The 16,357-nt window shown below is 35.7% G+C and overlaps 2 protein-coding genes across 2 annotated transcripts; one reads left to right on the top strand and one right to left on the bottom strand.

Annotated features, from left to right (window-relative positions):
• The first annotated feature begins 2,662 nt into the window (after positions 1 to 2,662).
• Positions 2,663 to 3,646, top strand: LOC18607668 (indole-3-acetic acid-induced protein ARG7). Its single transcript, XM_007041934.3, has one exon. It carries the CDS (start codon positions 2,805 to 2,807, stop codon positions 3,285 to 3,287), a length of 483 nt encoding a protein of 160 aa, XP_007041996.3. The 5' UTR covers positions 2,663 to 2,804; the 3' UTR covers positions 3,288 to 3,646.
• A 9,253-nt stretch (positions 3,647 to 12,899) lies between these two features.
• Positions 12,900 to 13,659, bottom strand: LOC18607667 (auxin-responsive protein SAUR50-like). Its single transcript, XM_018115071.2, has one exon. It carries the CDS (start codon positions 13,551 to 13,553, stop codon positions 13,239 to 13,241), a length of 315 nt encoding a protein of 104 aa, XP_017970560.1. The 5' UTR covers positions 13,554 to 13,659; the 3' UTR covers positions 12,900 to 13,238.
• Between the last annotated feature and the right edge of the window lie 2,698 nt (positions 13,660 to 16,357).

Genomic DNA, 16,357 nt, shown 5'->3' with positions numbered 1-16,357 from the left:
AGATCAGAACAAGCCAAAAAGAAGGGGAACTTTCAAAGAAAATAATTATTACTTTCTGCCTAACATAATCACTAGACTGCAGATTTTATGTATCGTGATGACAGGTAGCACCGGCGCCCTCTTATGTTTCCTTCTGTCAGATTATGAGTAACTAAACAGTAATAAATCTTCTTGTTACATAAAACAAGAAAAAAAGAATACTACTCCCTAATTAAAGATCCAGAGTCCTGGTAAGTTGCTTAACTTTTATTGAATGATGATGGGGTCTGAAAATAAAAGAATATGGCTTGCGAATTTATGCATTTGGTTGACCATTTATATGGAACTATTCTCTACAAAGTAATGCCAACTCAGTACTTTTAAGAGAGCATAAAGAAGGTGACAGATAGAAGAAAGGTAGAGGAGAATCCACGACTTAGCTAATAATGAAAGCTATATATAAACTTAAGAACAACAACTTTAGCAAGATAAATTAAATGCTGGTTACTTTAAGCAACAGGATTCTTCCCAAAGAAATGGGTGGATAATTAAGTTGTTATCAATCATTTCAGATGATCATTTTCAAAGAAAAAAATATCTGCTTCTTCTTATCCATGCTTAACCATACAAAGCAAGGCTGTGTTAATCATTCTATCTGTTAATTAAGCGCGCAATATTGTCATGAAGTAGATTAAAGTTTCATCCATTGTAATTTATGGTCATTTTGCACTCCTAATTAATGCTAAGCATGGTTTTATCAAATGATTGGGATTGAACAAAGTCCTTTTTGACCAAGTCTTTCTCTTTATTCCAAGGTATGGAGCTTTACCTTTTAATTAATTGATTACTTTATACTTGCTTCGAAGTTGCTTATTTTTAATATGGAAAGTGGAATTAGTTTATTATGTAAAACCAATCTGACAACTAAAAATTAGATACCACTCCTCCAAGTGTTCATCTCTCCTCCCCTAAGTCGATGAGAAGTACAACAGAATCTCAACACTGGCCTTTCCTTCAGCTCATAATCTTCCTGTCAGGTATCTGTACTGTTCTTTCGTGCAGGCTGATTGAACTGGTTCGTGCTTATTCAATGTTTAAGTTTAATATAAAATTCCGAGTTGCCTTGGCTACAGCAAACATCACTTCCTCTCTGCCAAAAGGACTTGGCTTAAAACTTGAGTAAATGTCCCTAAAAGTATACTTTAGATCCAAAAATAACCCTTCCAATCAGTTTCAAATAAACAGGCCCCAGCACATATTCCCTAAATCTTGCATAATTTGTTATTTTAATCATGATTGCTGCGTCAAAGAAAGAAACTGGGGGAGACAAGAGATCATGGGAGTAGAAAACAACACTGAAACAGCAAACTATGCATGTTATATATTGTTTCTGTCCTTCTCATCTTTAAACTTTTTGTTAGTTGAGCACTGAACTGAAACAATGATAAAAATTGAGAGGCATGAGCGATATGTTGCTGCCCATATGATTCATGAATACCATCTTGAATTGGATGTTAGGAATTAAGATCTCATGTTCCTCCTGCAGGAAAAAGCTACTAGGTTGAATAATTAGAGAAAAAAAAAACAAGAATTTATATAAAAAAAATATACTGTAACATGATTTAATTGTATATGTAATGAAAATAATTAGTATGCATGCATGAACCTGCATGTTGTGTCTTGTTCGGAACTGAATTGGGTTATATAATTGTTACGAATATGGAGGAGGTTGCGGAGGCAAGGCAGGTCAAGGTCAGTCAAGGAGAGTTTTATAGGATTGTGAGAGTGATACAGGGTTTTGCATTTCAAGGACAAAAAGAATCTTATCAAATCATATCATTATAAACAAAAGGTGAGAATAATAAGACAGTCACCACACAAATTATATATATTTCCACTCTCCTTTTTTTGGTATATTTGTTGAATCCATTTTCTTTTGTGCTTCAACAAATCAATGCAAATATATCGCCCAAAGACTGCTATATATATATATATATATATATATATGTATGTGGAAGAAGCACCCAAATTAAACAATGGATTGACACCAATGGCTTGATACCTAATAGTTGTTTACTGCATATTTAGGTGATGGGTGCTTGTGCCTAAACACATAATGGATTCTACGACTGAAATTTAAGAAGGGAAAGAAGTAAAACTCCCACTTTTAAGGAAAATAAACCCCGAAATACAACTACCAACCATGTGCTTAAGGCATTTACTTTACTCTAAGTAAGCAAGTGTGAAATTTTTTTCCCTACGCTTGGGAGAGAATCATTATTAGTATTATATGTATAATACTTTCTTCTTTCATGTTACTAAATAATGCTAAGTATTATATAGGCAAATGTCATTGTCCAAGCTTACATTACATGGTCCAAAGTCTAAACACATTATTTTGGTTTATCATCCCCATGTTTTAATCTAACTTTATAAATTTCATTATTATTATATATAAAAATTGCACAATTGTCAACAAAGTAAGAAGCTAACTAAACCTGAAAATTGAAATTAAATGAATAAATTAATTAAAGAATTGATTAAAGCTAACTAAAAGTCATACTACCTTACCATAGATCACATGGCCATGACACCAACTGAAACAACAGACACAATCTCGTAATTATCTGCGATTCCAAGGGCAACTTCTTTAAACCTTACCCATATAATACCTCCCTCTACCATAATTCAACTCCGAAATTGAAAAGAAGGAATTCTATCGCCACTACCAAGTTGCTCCCACACTCCTTTCACTTTTTCTCTCACATTCTCGGAAATACACCCTTTTCCGTTTGCTCTTTTCTGTCACTTTCTTGCGAAAAAAAATGTCACATGGGATGGGAAAGTGCCAGAAAATCCGTCACATTGTCCGAATCCGACTAATGCTCAAGCAGTGGCGAAGGAAGGCCCGCATAACGGCCAGCAGCAGCAACAACAATAACGGACGCGCACCGTCTGACGTTCCTGCTGGACACGTGGCTGTCTGCGTGGGCACCAGTCTCAGGAGATATATCGTACGCGCTACGTACCTTAACCACCCAATCTTCAAAAAGCTCCTCGTACAAACCGAAGAAGAGTACGGTTTCAACAACGTAGGACCGTTAACCATCCCATGCGACGAGTCGTTCTTCGAAGAGATACTCCGAGTGGTCTCCCGATCTGGCTCATCAAACTCGGGCCGTTTCTCTGCTTTCGAAGATCTTCAGAGATGCTGCCACGTTGGCATGAAGAATAAACTCGGGTTCTTCAGCGAATCTCGACCGTTGCTTCACGGGGTCGCCGACAAATCGGTCTACTTAAAAGGCTAAAGCAAGCCAGCCAAAAAGTTACCAACACTTCTGGGTCGACTCGGCTGATTTACCCCGAGTTGGAAGCGCTAACAACTGTATTTTGAAATTGAGTTTGTTAGGGTATAAATTAATTATTATTATTAATTTGAGTGAATTTGTGGGTAATTTTTAAGTTTTTTTTTTAAGCGTTATGATTATATAGTTAATTAAGGAGATGGCGAAGAGGGGTTGTTTTCACCGAGTCATCCCATCCCCAGTGGAGGAGAGTGAAGAAGGCTAAGCATAATTTATTATTATCTCTTGTAAATCCAGTGACTTTGATTGACTAATTCTAGAAATTTCAGAGATATATATATATAGTATGTCAAAATTTATAATTGATTGCCTATTACTAGTTCTGAATTTGTATTCTTTTCCAAGTTGTGTAACTCTTTATTGTGCACTATAAGAAAAAAAAAAAAAAGGAAGAACAAGATATTGCTCTTTTTATTACACTCATTTTTTCTACTTATTTTGTAATTTTCATTTTGTCATATTATTACTATTATTTTTACTTTTGTGTACTTATAAAGTGACATTATGTAATTAAATAATAATGTATATGTATTATACATTAAAAATATATCAAATATAAAACCGAAAAATTCTTATACTTGAAGCACGGATCAATATACCTTAAATTTGATTCTTATGAATACCGAGAAAGCACAGTCTACTTGGATAACGATGATGTACTTTGACATTTGAAAATTACTTCAAAGTAATGATAAAAAGGGGGTAAAGTGAGTGTCTTTTTTTTTTTTAGTGTTTGATAGCAAATATTAAATTTAAGATAAAGTGGAAAAAAGAAATCTTTGTTTAGTCATGTCAGAGATCACATTCTAATATTGTGGGTGAAACTTTATTAGGGTGGATAAGATTAATGTACTACAAGTTGCGGAAAAAGTGTGGGGGACGGAGGAAAAAAAAAATGCAAGGAAAAGGAAAGGAATTCGATGGTATACTACTACTACTACTACTACTACTTTGTAATCAGGGCAGCAACCGCTTCTGCCAATTACTATCATGTTATGTTGCGTGGTTATGCATCAACCACCATGCGGCAAAAGTTCATATTGCTTATGTTTTGGCACCCACAATTCTTCCTTGTAATGAAGGCTCTGTCTTCTGTTACTTTTAATTTCCAATGTTAATTGATTTACTAGTAAACCAAAAGCTAAAATATTATCCTAATCATTGGACGTCAAACGTAAGCACTAGTGTCGGAAATTTTCAATAATAATAAATGTGATGGGTTAAAGTGTAAATTGGATCATGACTAGCTTAGTTGTTTATTTGCACACTATGAATCAAACTGAATTTGAAATTTATTATCTGTGTCTCTTTTGCATACTATGAGGATGAATAAAATTTTAATACTTTTGTGCAATATTAGCGAGGATAAATAAAACTTTTAATTCTTTTACACACTATCAGTAAACGAACTTTTATTATATTCTCAATAGTTATTGTTTGTAATATTTTTACACACCGATAATGAGGGTGAACAAAACCTTAATTCTTTTGCACATTATTTGTGAGACAAATAAAACTTTGATAGTGATATTGATACACATCTTAAAATCATTTCATTATTTTCCAATTCTATGTTTCAATAAGTAGCATGTAATATGTTGCTTTTAGAAGTAAAATATATGTTGTTACAAACTGTTGAATCAAAATGGTTTTAACAACGTACGTTATGTTAAAACATAAAACTAAAAAACACATAGAAAAACAGAGGGTAAAATATACTAATTTTTTTAACTTTTGAATATAATTATATGTGAGTCTATTAATTTTTAAAATGAATACTCTCCAAACGTGTAAATGATGTTAACATCTAAATGTAAAATATTTAAAATGTCATTTTTTTTTTACTCTTTTTCTTTCTTTTAGATCGTCCGAGAGTGCTCTTTTACATTGATCGATCACCCAACAATCAGATCTAACCATGAAAAGTTAAATTTGGTCGGATTTCCTTGAGTTCTCTTTGGAAGCATCGTGCATTCCTTTCGGGAGCCCATATTAGTGCTCCCTTGGGAAGCATTGTTTGTTGCGAGTGGTTAAACAGAAAGAATTTTTTAAAAAAAATTAAAATGTAAAATTATAATTTATATAATGATAATTTTTAAAATTAATGACAATATTCTTATGTCATCTAACTAGTAAAAATATTGATGATTAATTAATGATAAGATTTATGTTTATGATGAAAATATTCTTTTGAAATGAATTATTTATTTTAAAAATTAATGAATTCATGTGTAATTATTATAAAAAAAATTAACATATTTTATCTCAAAATAAAATATAAAATGACTCCAAATTGTGAACATTTTCAAGTGTTGATAAGGGTAATCTTTAATTTTTTTTCTATTAATTAAAATGAATTTGTCCCTCAGGCGGCCGCCGCCTTATTTTAAAAGCTGAAAGCAGCTTTATTAAGGAAACTTTGGTACTCATATGCATCCTTTCCATTATCGAACAATCTGTCAATCAATTGAATTAAATAATATTTTAGATTAGCTTTTGTTAACGTTGTTGTCATTTCATTTCGCTCAAAAGGGGTTACAATTGATAAGATTCCATTCTTGTTGAAAATTATACTCACTTCGTTTTACGAAATCGACAAAACAACACCAAGATGACCAAAAATTTGCTACGTAACTGAATTCATGATTTGTCATATATAAACCAAAATTAGATATTTACTTAACAAGACCAATCAGGTTCAATCTATAATTAGATGGCTTAGGCATTTTCCTCTTTAATTTTCCTGAAACGTATCAAATGTATTCATCAATCATTCAATCAAGGTTTGTAGTATCATTTTTGGTTTGCAGGTGAAGAGAAGGGAATCATAGGAGCCCATTTAGTCTATCGGTGGGCTTGACTTAGGCTTTGCCTAAGCCCTACTCTTTTTTTTTTTATCCAATTTGTACCAAGCCCGAATCAGAAACCAAATGAAATCTTAATGATTCACACAAGTGACAGCTGAAACGAAAGCTTGTTAATGGTGCAATGGAACTAGTCATCCCACTTCATTGCTTTTGCATTGGATGCTGTTAAGGTCTTAGCATGTTTCCTGCTAACGCTGCAACAAATATTCTCTCTGCCCAAACGAACAAACAAAAGGAGGAACATAAAATCGCAGAAAAGAAAGAAGCTTGGACCTTGAAGGTTTTTTTTTTTTTTGGGGAGGGGGGGGGGCCTCAACCTATCATCTATCTCTCTCAATCGAGTGAACTTTTTATCATTGAACCTTAATTTGTGTTTTCTTCTGATTGCATAATTTCTGCTCTAAAGAAAGATGTGACAAGAATAGACCGCTCATGCTCAAAGCATTCAATGTATCATTCAATACTACTTTGGTTACAACTACACAATAAGTACATGTATTCTTCTCTACTTTGATTAAAAATGGAAAAAATGAATACAGTTCAATGGGGATAGATTGAGATGCTAGGAATAATTGGCTTAGAGGCTGCTTAGGAAAAAGCATGGGGTTGAAACACTGTTTGAGCCAATTGGGTACTGACAGATATGGGGTCGGGGTGCTCGTTATGGTGGAACTGCGTCTGTCTAATCACTGAAACTCGAGTAATTGGTTGGTAATGTTGGGTCAAAGATGAATTGGGCCAATGACCAGCTAAGTTTTGATGGGATAATGTTGCGCACTCAAGCTTTAAAATTTAATAAGACTTCTGAAATGGCCTCTGGCATCGAGATGGGTCCTCCGTGATCGAGAGGATCCAACATTTCCAACTTTCATCATAGGGTCCATTCCAAAAGGCCCTTTAATTCCTTTCAAACAGCTTTTTCAAAGTCTTTTCACCAACTCATGAACTCTCTCCCTGTCTCAAAGGATTTTCAAGTGAAGAAGCTATAAGATTTTTCATAACTTGGAGGGCGTTCAAGCAATATAAGACTGAGCTTTTCCTTAATGGTGATTGGGTGCATGGTAATGTCATGCATGCATGATACCCACGTCATGACGGGGGCCACGCATGTTCGTACATCAAATTCTCCACTTGTTAACTATACATCGGGGACAGATCACGTGCTTCTCATCCGCAGCTGAAGTTGTGCTGATATGACCCGCAGGGGACAGGGAGTTGCATAGCAGCCCACTTAAAAGATTTAACGGCAGACTTCAGCTATAATGTTAAAGCGGGTAACGTTGAATCCAAAGGGTGAACGACGGTGGTTTTATCAAATGCTCCGACAGAAAAGCGATTTTTGTGGAAACGAATGACAGGCACCGACCAGTACAGATTCGTACATAAAAAGTTTTTTAATAAGACAATTTTGTCCCTACCCGGTTCAGAATCACTCTCCGAGGGGTCCTCTAGTTTCAGGGCCGGGACAATTTGGTAAAAGGGGTAAAGAATATTCCTATTATGAAAATGATGTTGCCCCCTCCCTCAACTTGTTAGATTTATTTTTCTTTCTTTTGCCAATCCCTTTTCTGTACTGGCGACACACACACTTCTTTAATCAGATGCAGAACTTTAAGCAGTTTAAGTAGATGATTATCATGGACCGACTTTTATTGGCTTCGGAATCTGCTAGCCTAGAATGCAAGCATCCAAGCTGTTGAATGATAGAGATGGAGACGTTACCAAGTTATTATCATCAATAGCATTTATGCACCAGGGGACCCCATCATCAGGACCCTTTTCCTTTTTTGCATTTCTATGTATAGATAGGATTTCCATTTGAATTTGTAAGATCAACATCTACATGAATGATTAAAGTTATGATTCATGTATAGATAGGTCTAGGTTTGCCTGAACAGGTTTTATCTTCCTAAAGTTAAGATCTATGGTACGTATACTCAACTTTTCCTGATTGCCAGTCCTTTGGCCATGAGCTTCATATGTAATATTACAAACCCGGACAGGGAAGACAATATGTAGATATATATTAGATAATGGAAATCACGTAACGAAAGGAAGAAACCAAGCTTAGTTGATGGTGGAGGAAAAGACAAGTTTATATCTTTTCTCGTCTGGTATAACCTAATGGTTGTCGTAGATTTCAGTTTTGTAATTTAGGAATTGTCTGGAGAAGAAGAGAGCATGCAGAAAATACTGAAAAATCAAGCAACCAACAGATGATAAAAACCCCACAATCGGTCCGACAATGCCCACTCGTAGTATCTATTGCAATATTTTTTGGAGCCCAACATGTCTTCCCCACAACGTATTCCTAACCAGTGGTTCTCCTTACAAGGAAAAGACAACAGGGTACAACTTGAAAATAACAACATTAACAATGACGAAAACAAAAACAAATGCATTAAACAGTGTTTGCATGGAATATCAATCTCTTTTTAACGCACAAAAAGGGACATCGTAACAATCTTTTTCTGTTTTTTTTTATACGTATATATAGTCCATTAATCTCGATATGAACTTAATCGATCAAATGGGTTAAGGTCAGAATTTGATTCCAAATCCATAAAAAAAGACATACTGCTATATATAACATTGTGGGATAATATATATAATTTCTGTACGTATAAATATAGTTAATTTTTTTTTAAAATTTATATGTCATAAAACTTTGTTTCATATATATGTCCATCCAAATATGGTCATTGGTTTCTTTGTTTTTTATGAGTAGGATTTAAGAGGGTGACAGCTCTAAATGAGATTCTTAATACTCGATTTGCAGATAACGCTAATCCGGGAGATGGATATATCTTTTGAGGATTTCGAACCATGCTTATCCTGAGTATCGCACATTGTGTTAACAGAGGGCCATTGCATATGTATTATGTGTATTATATGGACCGACTGAGCTCAACAAATGCTGCTGTGGTGGCAAAATCAGCTGTAGAAATGCAATAATAACAAGAATGTCCCACCCAGCATTCATCTCCAATGAAATTAATGTTAATAATGTAAAGGGTAGATGTAAAAATATAACTACTTGGAATCACAGTTAAAGAGAAAACCTTCATTTACAAGTTCAGATGTCAGGCTGCTAAGTTTTTTACTAGGTCGATGAGCTTGTAATGACCTATGATATGAGGGTAACCTGAAAGTTTTATACCCTGCATTGCTAGGAATAATCTTGATCAAATTGTATCAAATGTTCCCAGATATATTTGTGTAAGACAAATCAACATGTCATTCATGTCCTTCCACTTTTACTGTGGATGCATGCTTGAAAGTGATGCAAGTGAGGCAACAAAAAACCTGAGCTACAGCAGGTACAGGTATATTTAAGAAGCATGGGCATGTTTAATTATTAATTTACTAAATTTTGATTGCTGAACTACCTTCAATGTCATTATCAGTCTCTTCAATACCCCTTAATTTGTCAGGAATACACTTTGGTCTTTGGTATTAATGAAAATAATTAACCTGCATCTCAAGGTCAGCATTTGCTTCAGACAATCCGCCCACTATCAGCATGTGCAATGTTGGAGAGACTGCGTCAAGCTATACAAAGCCTATCATGTATCTAGAAAATGATAGTATATGGATTGTGACTTTGCCATAAACACATAACAAATGGGAGCTATAATTAAACCTTAATATCCTTCTCGCGTGTTACAAAAAAAAAAAAAATGGTACTTATATTTTTCTGAATTCTGATAATGGGTTAATGGAGGATAACATTGAACTGACAAAGGCTCCTTCCATGAATTTACGTAGAACGTGGGGTGGGGCATCGGAGACAAACTGCAGAAGAAACATGCAGCCAACTGGAAGACTTGTATCTCTGCAGATTTTAAATTTCCAACTCATTGCTGTAATTGATGTGAAAGACAGGACCTCTTTTTCATTAATCAACCTATTGGTACATGTGAATTCTGTCCCCTTCTTAATCGAAGGGGTTTGTTGTTGTGAAAGGGAATCTATAGGCTATAGCTCTAATTCATTCCTTCAGTCCTTTCCAATGCTGTCTAAATAATTTTGATTAGCTAAAACATGAAGGGAGGGAGATTATTAATTGCAATAATAGCATATTGAACAAGAAAATGAATGGGATTTTTGTTAGTAATTCTTTTTCTATTTGTAAAGCATTTGAAAATGGAAATTGAGAAGTAGTACTATTCTTTTTCTTTTTGTACTAGTTCATATAGACAATGAAGAGGGTAAAAGAATAGTTGGCGTTTTATCTACATTATGATGCATGGGGACCAAACCAAAGGAGGGGAAAGCAAGAACACACACAATAGCTTTCTTTGTTTATGTGCTGGGTTCAATTTTAGGCAAGCACTCTGCAGATCTAGTTACAGGCTTGTAGGCTTTAAGAAACCAGAGGTACCTGAGCCAGATGCCTGGCCTTGTTATCAAGCAAAATATACTTTCAGTTGGGAGAAGTACACATAACTTTTGGAACTTCCATTCAGGATGAATGTTTTTTTCCATTTTATAGCTCAAGTTCAACTTAGAATCTTATAAAAGTGAATGGAGGCAGTCAAGTGGGGGTAAATTTTTTTCCCCTAAAATAATCAACTTCCATGTACCATATGATACAAGAAATGTGGAACAAGAATAAATTTTAAGATTCTTTCAGTTTTTTATGTATATATTTTCAATCAGGACAAGTAAGACCCATGAGAGAGAGGGAGAGAGAAAGAGCATGGGCAGAGCATGAAAACAACACCAAAGCAATAATGGTGGGGTGAAAGATATTTTTCTGAAGAGCAAAATTCTCAAATAGATTTGGTCTTAGCAAAAGATATTCTTATGGCTGAGGAAGTTGCAGAAGCAGTTATATTGAAGAGCTGAGGATTGTCAGAAGGCTTTTGTGGCTAGAAGGAAAAGAGGCAAAAGAATGCATTAATTAAAAGAGAAGAGAGGACCAGCTAGCTAACCAGAAACAGCCTTTGCTTCCTAACTGGTCCATGTATGGGAAAACAGTTACCATCAGGAATGACATAAATGAATGGCTCAAGGGTTTGATCATAGTCCCGAGGTTATACCACCAAATACTAATTATACTCTGTTTGTTGTGAGAAAGAATTTTTGTGCACGTGAGAGGTGGTCTATGCAGTTACAATGCATGCATTGCCCAGTTTTCTCTTATGACCCAAACACTGCCAAAGTGTGGGAAGAGAGAGAGAGAGAGAGAGAGAGAGAGAGAGAGATTTATGCAAGTCATGGATGGGTTAGTTTTTTCATCTTCTTCAGTTATAACCCCCCAAAAGTATGTTAGCTTTAATTTACAGTCTCTTTTAAACTGTTGAAAAGAAAACAACAATGTAAGGCTTGTGATTCAACTGGCCTTTGTTGTTTGATATCTAGGGATTATATATATATCTGAACAAAAATATATTCTCATTTTCACTAAACAACCTCGCTTAAATGATATTGGCCACCCCAATGGGCAGACAGTTGATTCGACTAAAATGGGAATGTCAATTAGAATTTGATTTGAAAACGAGGTCAATGCATGGTTCATTGTTAGATTCAAGTGTTAGGAAGAGCCAGTCCAAATACATGAGCCACAAGGATTGGGATTTGGGAATATTCGGAAGATTTTCCGCCATGAAAGGATGAAGATAAGACAGGTAAAATTCCTAAGGGAAAAAGAATTTTTGAATAAAATTAAGATGTTAGTATTAAGAAAGGGAAAAGGAGAAATGGAATTTTGGAATATTTAGGTCATGTGACGTGAGAGTTATGTGTCAAAACCAACAAATAAATGCAGATGTGGAAGGGCTGCAGGGCTGGGGATTAGATCAGACCATTGATGCAGAAGGAAAAGAACAGACCCGAATAGTCAATTAAGATGACAATGAAATGGGATAATGCTGTCTTTTCCTCCTACTCATCACTTCTCTTTCGTTCATTTTTCACTCCTTTTTGGTGTTGAAACATGCTGCCCATGGTGCTTTATATAATTTGCAGACACAACACTTCAATCACATTTTTGGGGTTCAAAGAAAATGAAAGAGTGTGAAACCTCTGAGAATGACATGAAACAATGTGGAAATTATCCAGTCTGACTGAAAATATTATCTGGTCGTGATGGCATACATCAACTACTGTTTTTGGCTAATCATACATCAAACCCATCCCAAGATATAATACATACTAATACATTGATTGAGAAATTACATATATAACGTATATGAATACTCGAATGAACCAAAAAAGGAAAAGACAAACTCCTTAAGATGCCAGTCCTCTTGCTTACGGTCTGTCGGTGTTATCACATTTGGTTCAAATCCCATCTTGTTTTCCTAATTTTGAGCTTCCAATATTTACTCTCTTAATTAGCATGAGAGAAAGAAAAAGAGAAAAGTGAATAATGACCCAAGAACAAGAACACTTATCTTAGTTCTTATATGGTACATTGATTTCAAAACTTGGATAATATATATAACCTTGTGATTCCGTACTTGCTTACGTACCCTACATTCTCTGACAAGCCATGTTGCTGTGGATGCACATTTTAATGTTTTACTTACATATCCTTGGCTTGATTTGACAAATCATCCAGTTTCTGTTCTGGCTAGCTAAGCTAGCAAAAGATTGAAGTTATTATTGCTCCAGTTTGAATGAAAGTAAACAGTGAGAGACAGAGAAAAAGAGAGAGACAGAGACAGAGAGAGAGAGGATGTGAAGTTAAATAGGTTGATTACCTTGCTTTCATTAATCAAGACCCAACTTCTCTCACAGTTGTATTACAACCACAATCTGTGAGGAAACAAACTTTATACAAATGATCTAACCCAGAAAATTTAATTCTTGGGTTTAAGTTAGAGTCACTAGTTACTAATTAAACATAAAAAAACCCAAATTAATGGGTTCAAAATGGGGAAAAAAATCGAGAATCACAATGAAGAATGATGTTAAAAAAAGAGAAGGTAGCTAAAGAAATACAATGCTGCTACTTCTCTTGGCCATCTTCTCCAAGCGAACCCCTTCATATCAACTTTTTTTTTTTTTTCCAGACTTTTCATCTAAGCATAGATGTGAGAGAGCGGAAAACAACTTCTTCACAGGGGATAGTAAGGCCCATATCGTGGTCGAACCCAAACTCTTCCTCAGCTCGTCGAAGCAAACATTGAAATTCAGGGTGAGTCAAGAATGAGATGGGGACAATGTATCTGCTTCTGTTTTCGCCAACATAAACGGCAAAGTGACCTTTGGGTACGTCAAGAGGGAGCCCATCTTCGTCGTAGCCATGTTTCTTTCCTAAGCTGGAACATCTCTTGAGAATTTGCTTGAGAACTGCGGTTTGAGGCAGTTTGGATGATTTTCTAATTGCCATTGTTTTGCAGCTGGTGAAAAAGAAAGGTTTTTGTGGTTTGAAGGAAAGGGGAGAGATAAGAGAGTGAAGTAGGAGTGAGGGGGAATGGTATGAGAGGATTGAGGATCGAGACGGTATTTATTCATGAAAAAAGTTGGAAGAGAGAAAGAGATAGAGGGCCAGAGGGGTCATGTGGGAGTGTGGGGGCAAAGGACATACCACGGGTGTTTTGGGGTATGTGTTATATGTGCAAGGACATGGTGGGAGCCAACCCCATCTGCGTCTCTATTCCATGTTGGCCCTCCTAAAGACAACATGGACCCTCCCTCCCTCTCTCCCTATCTAGGCATTTAGCTCTATTCTACTGATCCTCAATTTTTTCTTCCTTCCCCTCTCTTTGCTCTTTTTTTTTGTTTACAGGAGAGAGCACTACGCCCCAAACTTATATCTCATCTTACATTTTCACCACTTGAGCTAAGCAGAAATGGCATCCCCTTCTCTGCTCTTTATATTTATGACATATAGTAAATTGGTTTTTGCCGTTATCATCGCGATGCAGATCTGCACTTTTGGCCCCTTGTATATATTTCTTATGTAATCAAAATGGCCGTGGAAGGAAAATAGACTCTGTTACAATATTCTCTAGCAAGTGGCGCTAAGGTCAATACTCAGTAGTTGTACAAGGTTCATTGTTTGCATGTTGCTTTGTTTAGGACCTTAGGTCTCTGTGAAGTGTTCAAAGACTAGATTCTCGCTTTAAGGTCACATCCTAAGTGAAAATATAGTGAGTAGATTTTAACATCTCCCTGCTCTTTTCCTTTTGTTTTTCCATCGTTTAAAAGGAAAAGAATTGTTGAACTGAGGTTACTAAAAGGCTTCCCCTAACCCTAATACCAACTACCAAGTTAGGCCCCTGCTCTTTAAAAAAAAGGTTTCTCTTTGCCTAGCTTGTCATCTGTCTTAAGCTATTTATTTAATTACTACAATAAGCTCTATCATCTCTCTGTCTGTCTCTCTCTCGACCTGAAATCACGGACCGATAATTAGTGTACTGGGGAGTACAGCAGTTTTGCTGGTTTGGATTTTTGTGATTGTTGGGCTTGTGATTCTGTGGTCTGAGAGGCACAGGAAAACAACACTTCTCCGAGGCAGAATCCAAAATTTTTGCAGCAACCCATGTGTTTTTTACTGCTAGATTTGCAGGTTTTGACCTCAGTTGCATTGTTTTTACATGGTCAGTTCAGTTAGTCACATTTCCATCAGAAAATGCAAATTAAGAAGCCAGGTCAGGCCAGGGCATAAAACCCTCTCTCTCTCTCTCTCTCTGGCTCTCTCTCTCTCTCTGTGTAACATCTGCCCATTCTGGCATTTATTTATTACTGTCTTAAATTGCTTAATCCAAAAACAAACAAAATGAAGAAAAATTCTTGACCTAGGACTACTCTAGACTAGTATCCTATATTATTTAATATTCTACTCGAACATGAATATAAGATGTTCTTAGTTTATTCCATCAATAACACCAAAGGGTATCCATTTATCCCTTATGTTTTAAGTAAAGATCACTTATCAATTATTGAATCGCATACTCGAGTACAGTAAAAAAATTTCACTTATTAATGAATGAATAGATAAAAAATGTTATACTCCTTTGTTACTGTATTATTTCTCTAAATTCTTTACGATTGGTCCAAAAATTATTATGAAAAATGCATTTAACTTCGTAAACACAATGCCAAATGAACCCTTAATCAAATTAGTTATAGCCTCTCAAACTTGAAAAAATGAGCAAGGTGATCGAGAATGCAGCAAGGATGCATGCATTGTGAATATAAAATGAAACACCAAAAGGAATTATGTGTTTATTTTTTTTCTGTTTTAATTTGATAAATCCATTAGAGCAGTGTTGGGTGCTGGGAAAGAATGTCCCAAGGACAAGATGGCTTTGCATGTGGTCCTGCTGAAATCTCCACCATCAAATAGGAAACGTTGTAGTTAGAGACAATATAATGCTGCTTCAAATGTGCACCACTGATACCTTCTCCAGCCTAGTTCAGTTTCAAAAAAAGTTATATCTCTCCATGTTCTAAGGCTCAGAAAGTGATGAAACATGGCCAGATTTAATGCCTGATACGGCACTGTCCTGCATTTCTGTCTGCTCCTTTTGTTTTTCTCAAGCTAGACCCCCAAATTGTTCATGACATAAACAGATAAGTAAATAACCCCCCAAGCACAAAACATAAGTACATCGGTTTAGGCTTTAAAGGTCTTTTGGATATGAGAGCCAACTGGAATTCCACTAAAATGCAAATCCATGGCCATATCAAATTATATAGTACGAACGACATTGTTCCTTTGAGATCCAGAAACTGAGTGAAAGTTGTTCCTTTGACAGGTGATGAGAGATTAATGCATGATTTACGGGTAAAACAGGGGAAAAAGGACAGCAAAAAAATTACCCCAGAGGTCACCATCCATGAAAGACACTCTTGCATGTTCTGTGAATGAGATTGGATGGGGGAGAGTGGATGAAAAAAACAGGAGACGAGAGAGGCCCACCATTGCTCACAGAAATACGGTGCACTGTTGAGCCAGGAGGCTTGAGGCAATTTTTCCTTTATAGTTTGAAAAAGACTAGCCTTTTGTTTAGCACATGAAGGCCATGTTACTCTTGCTCCCAGGCTCTCCTGTAAAAGACAACATTGTAAGGTCCTGTGTGAGATCATTCCAACTACTTTCAAACCGCAAACACATACTTTTTTACCCCAAACCATCACTCAAAAAACTGTAAACGGCCTTCTTGGAATCTTTTATCAGACGAATTG

The sequence above is a fragment of the Theobroma cacao genome, chromosome 2, assembly GCF_053813885.1.
Source record: "Theobroma cacao isolate CCN51 chromosome 2, ASM5381388v1, whole genome shotgun sequence".
Classification (NCBI taxonomy): Eukaryota; Viridiplantae; Streptophyta; class Magnoliopsida; order Malvales; family Malvaceae; genus Theobroma; species Theobroma cacao.
This window is presented reverse-complemented; position numbering and strand designations above follow the sequence as displayed.

What these genes read in the sequence shown, in the direction of transcription:
- LOC18607667 (XM_018115071.2), bottom strand. Translation starts at nt 13,553, where the DNA reads ATGGCAATTAGAAAATCATCCAAACTGCCTCAAACCGCAGTTCTCAAG.
- LOC18607668 (XM_007041934.3), top strand. Translation starts at nt 2,805, where the DNA reads ATGTCACATGGGATGGGAAAGTGCCAGAAAATCCGTCACATTGTCCGA.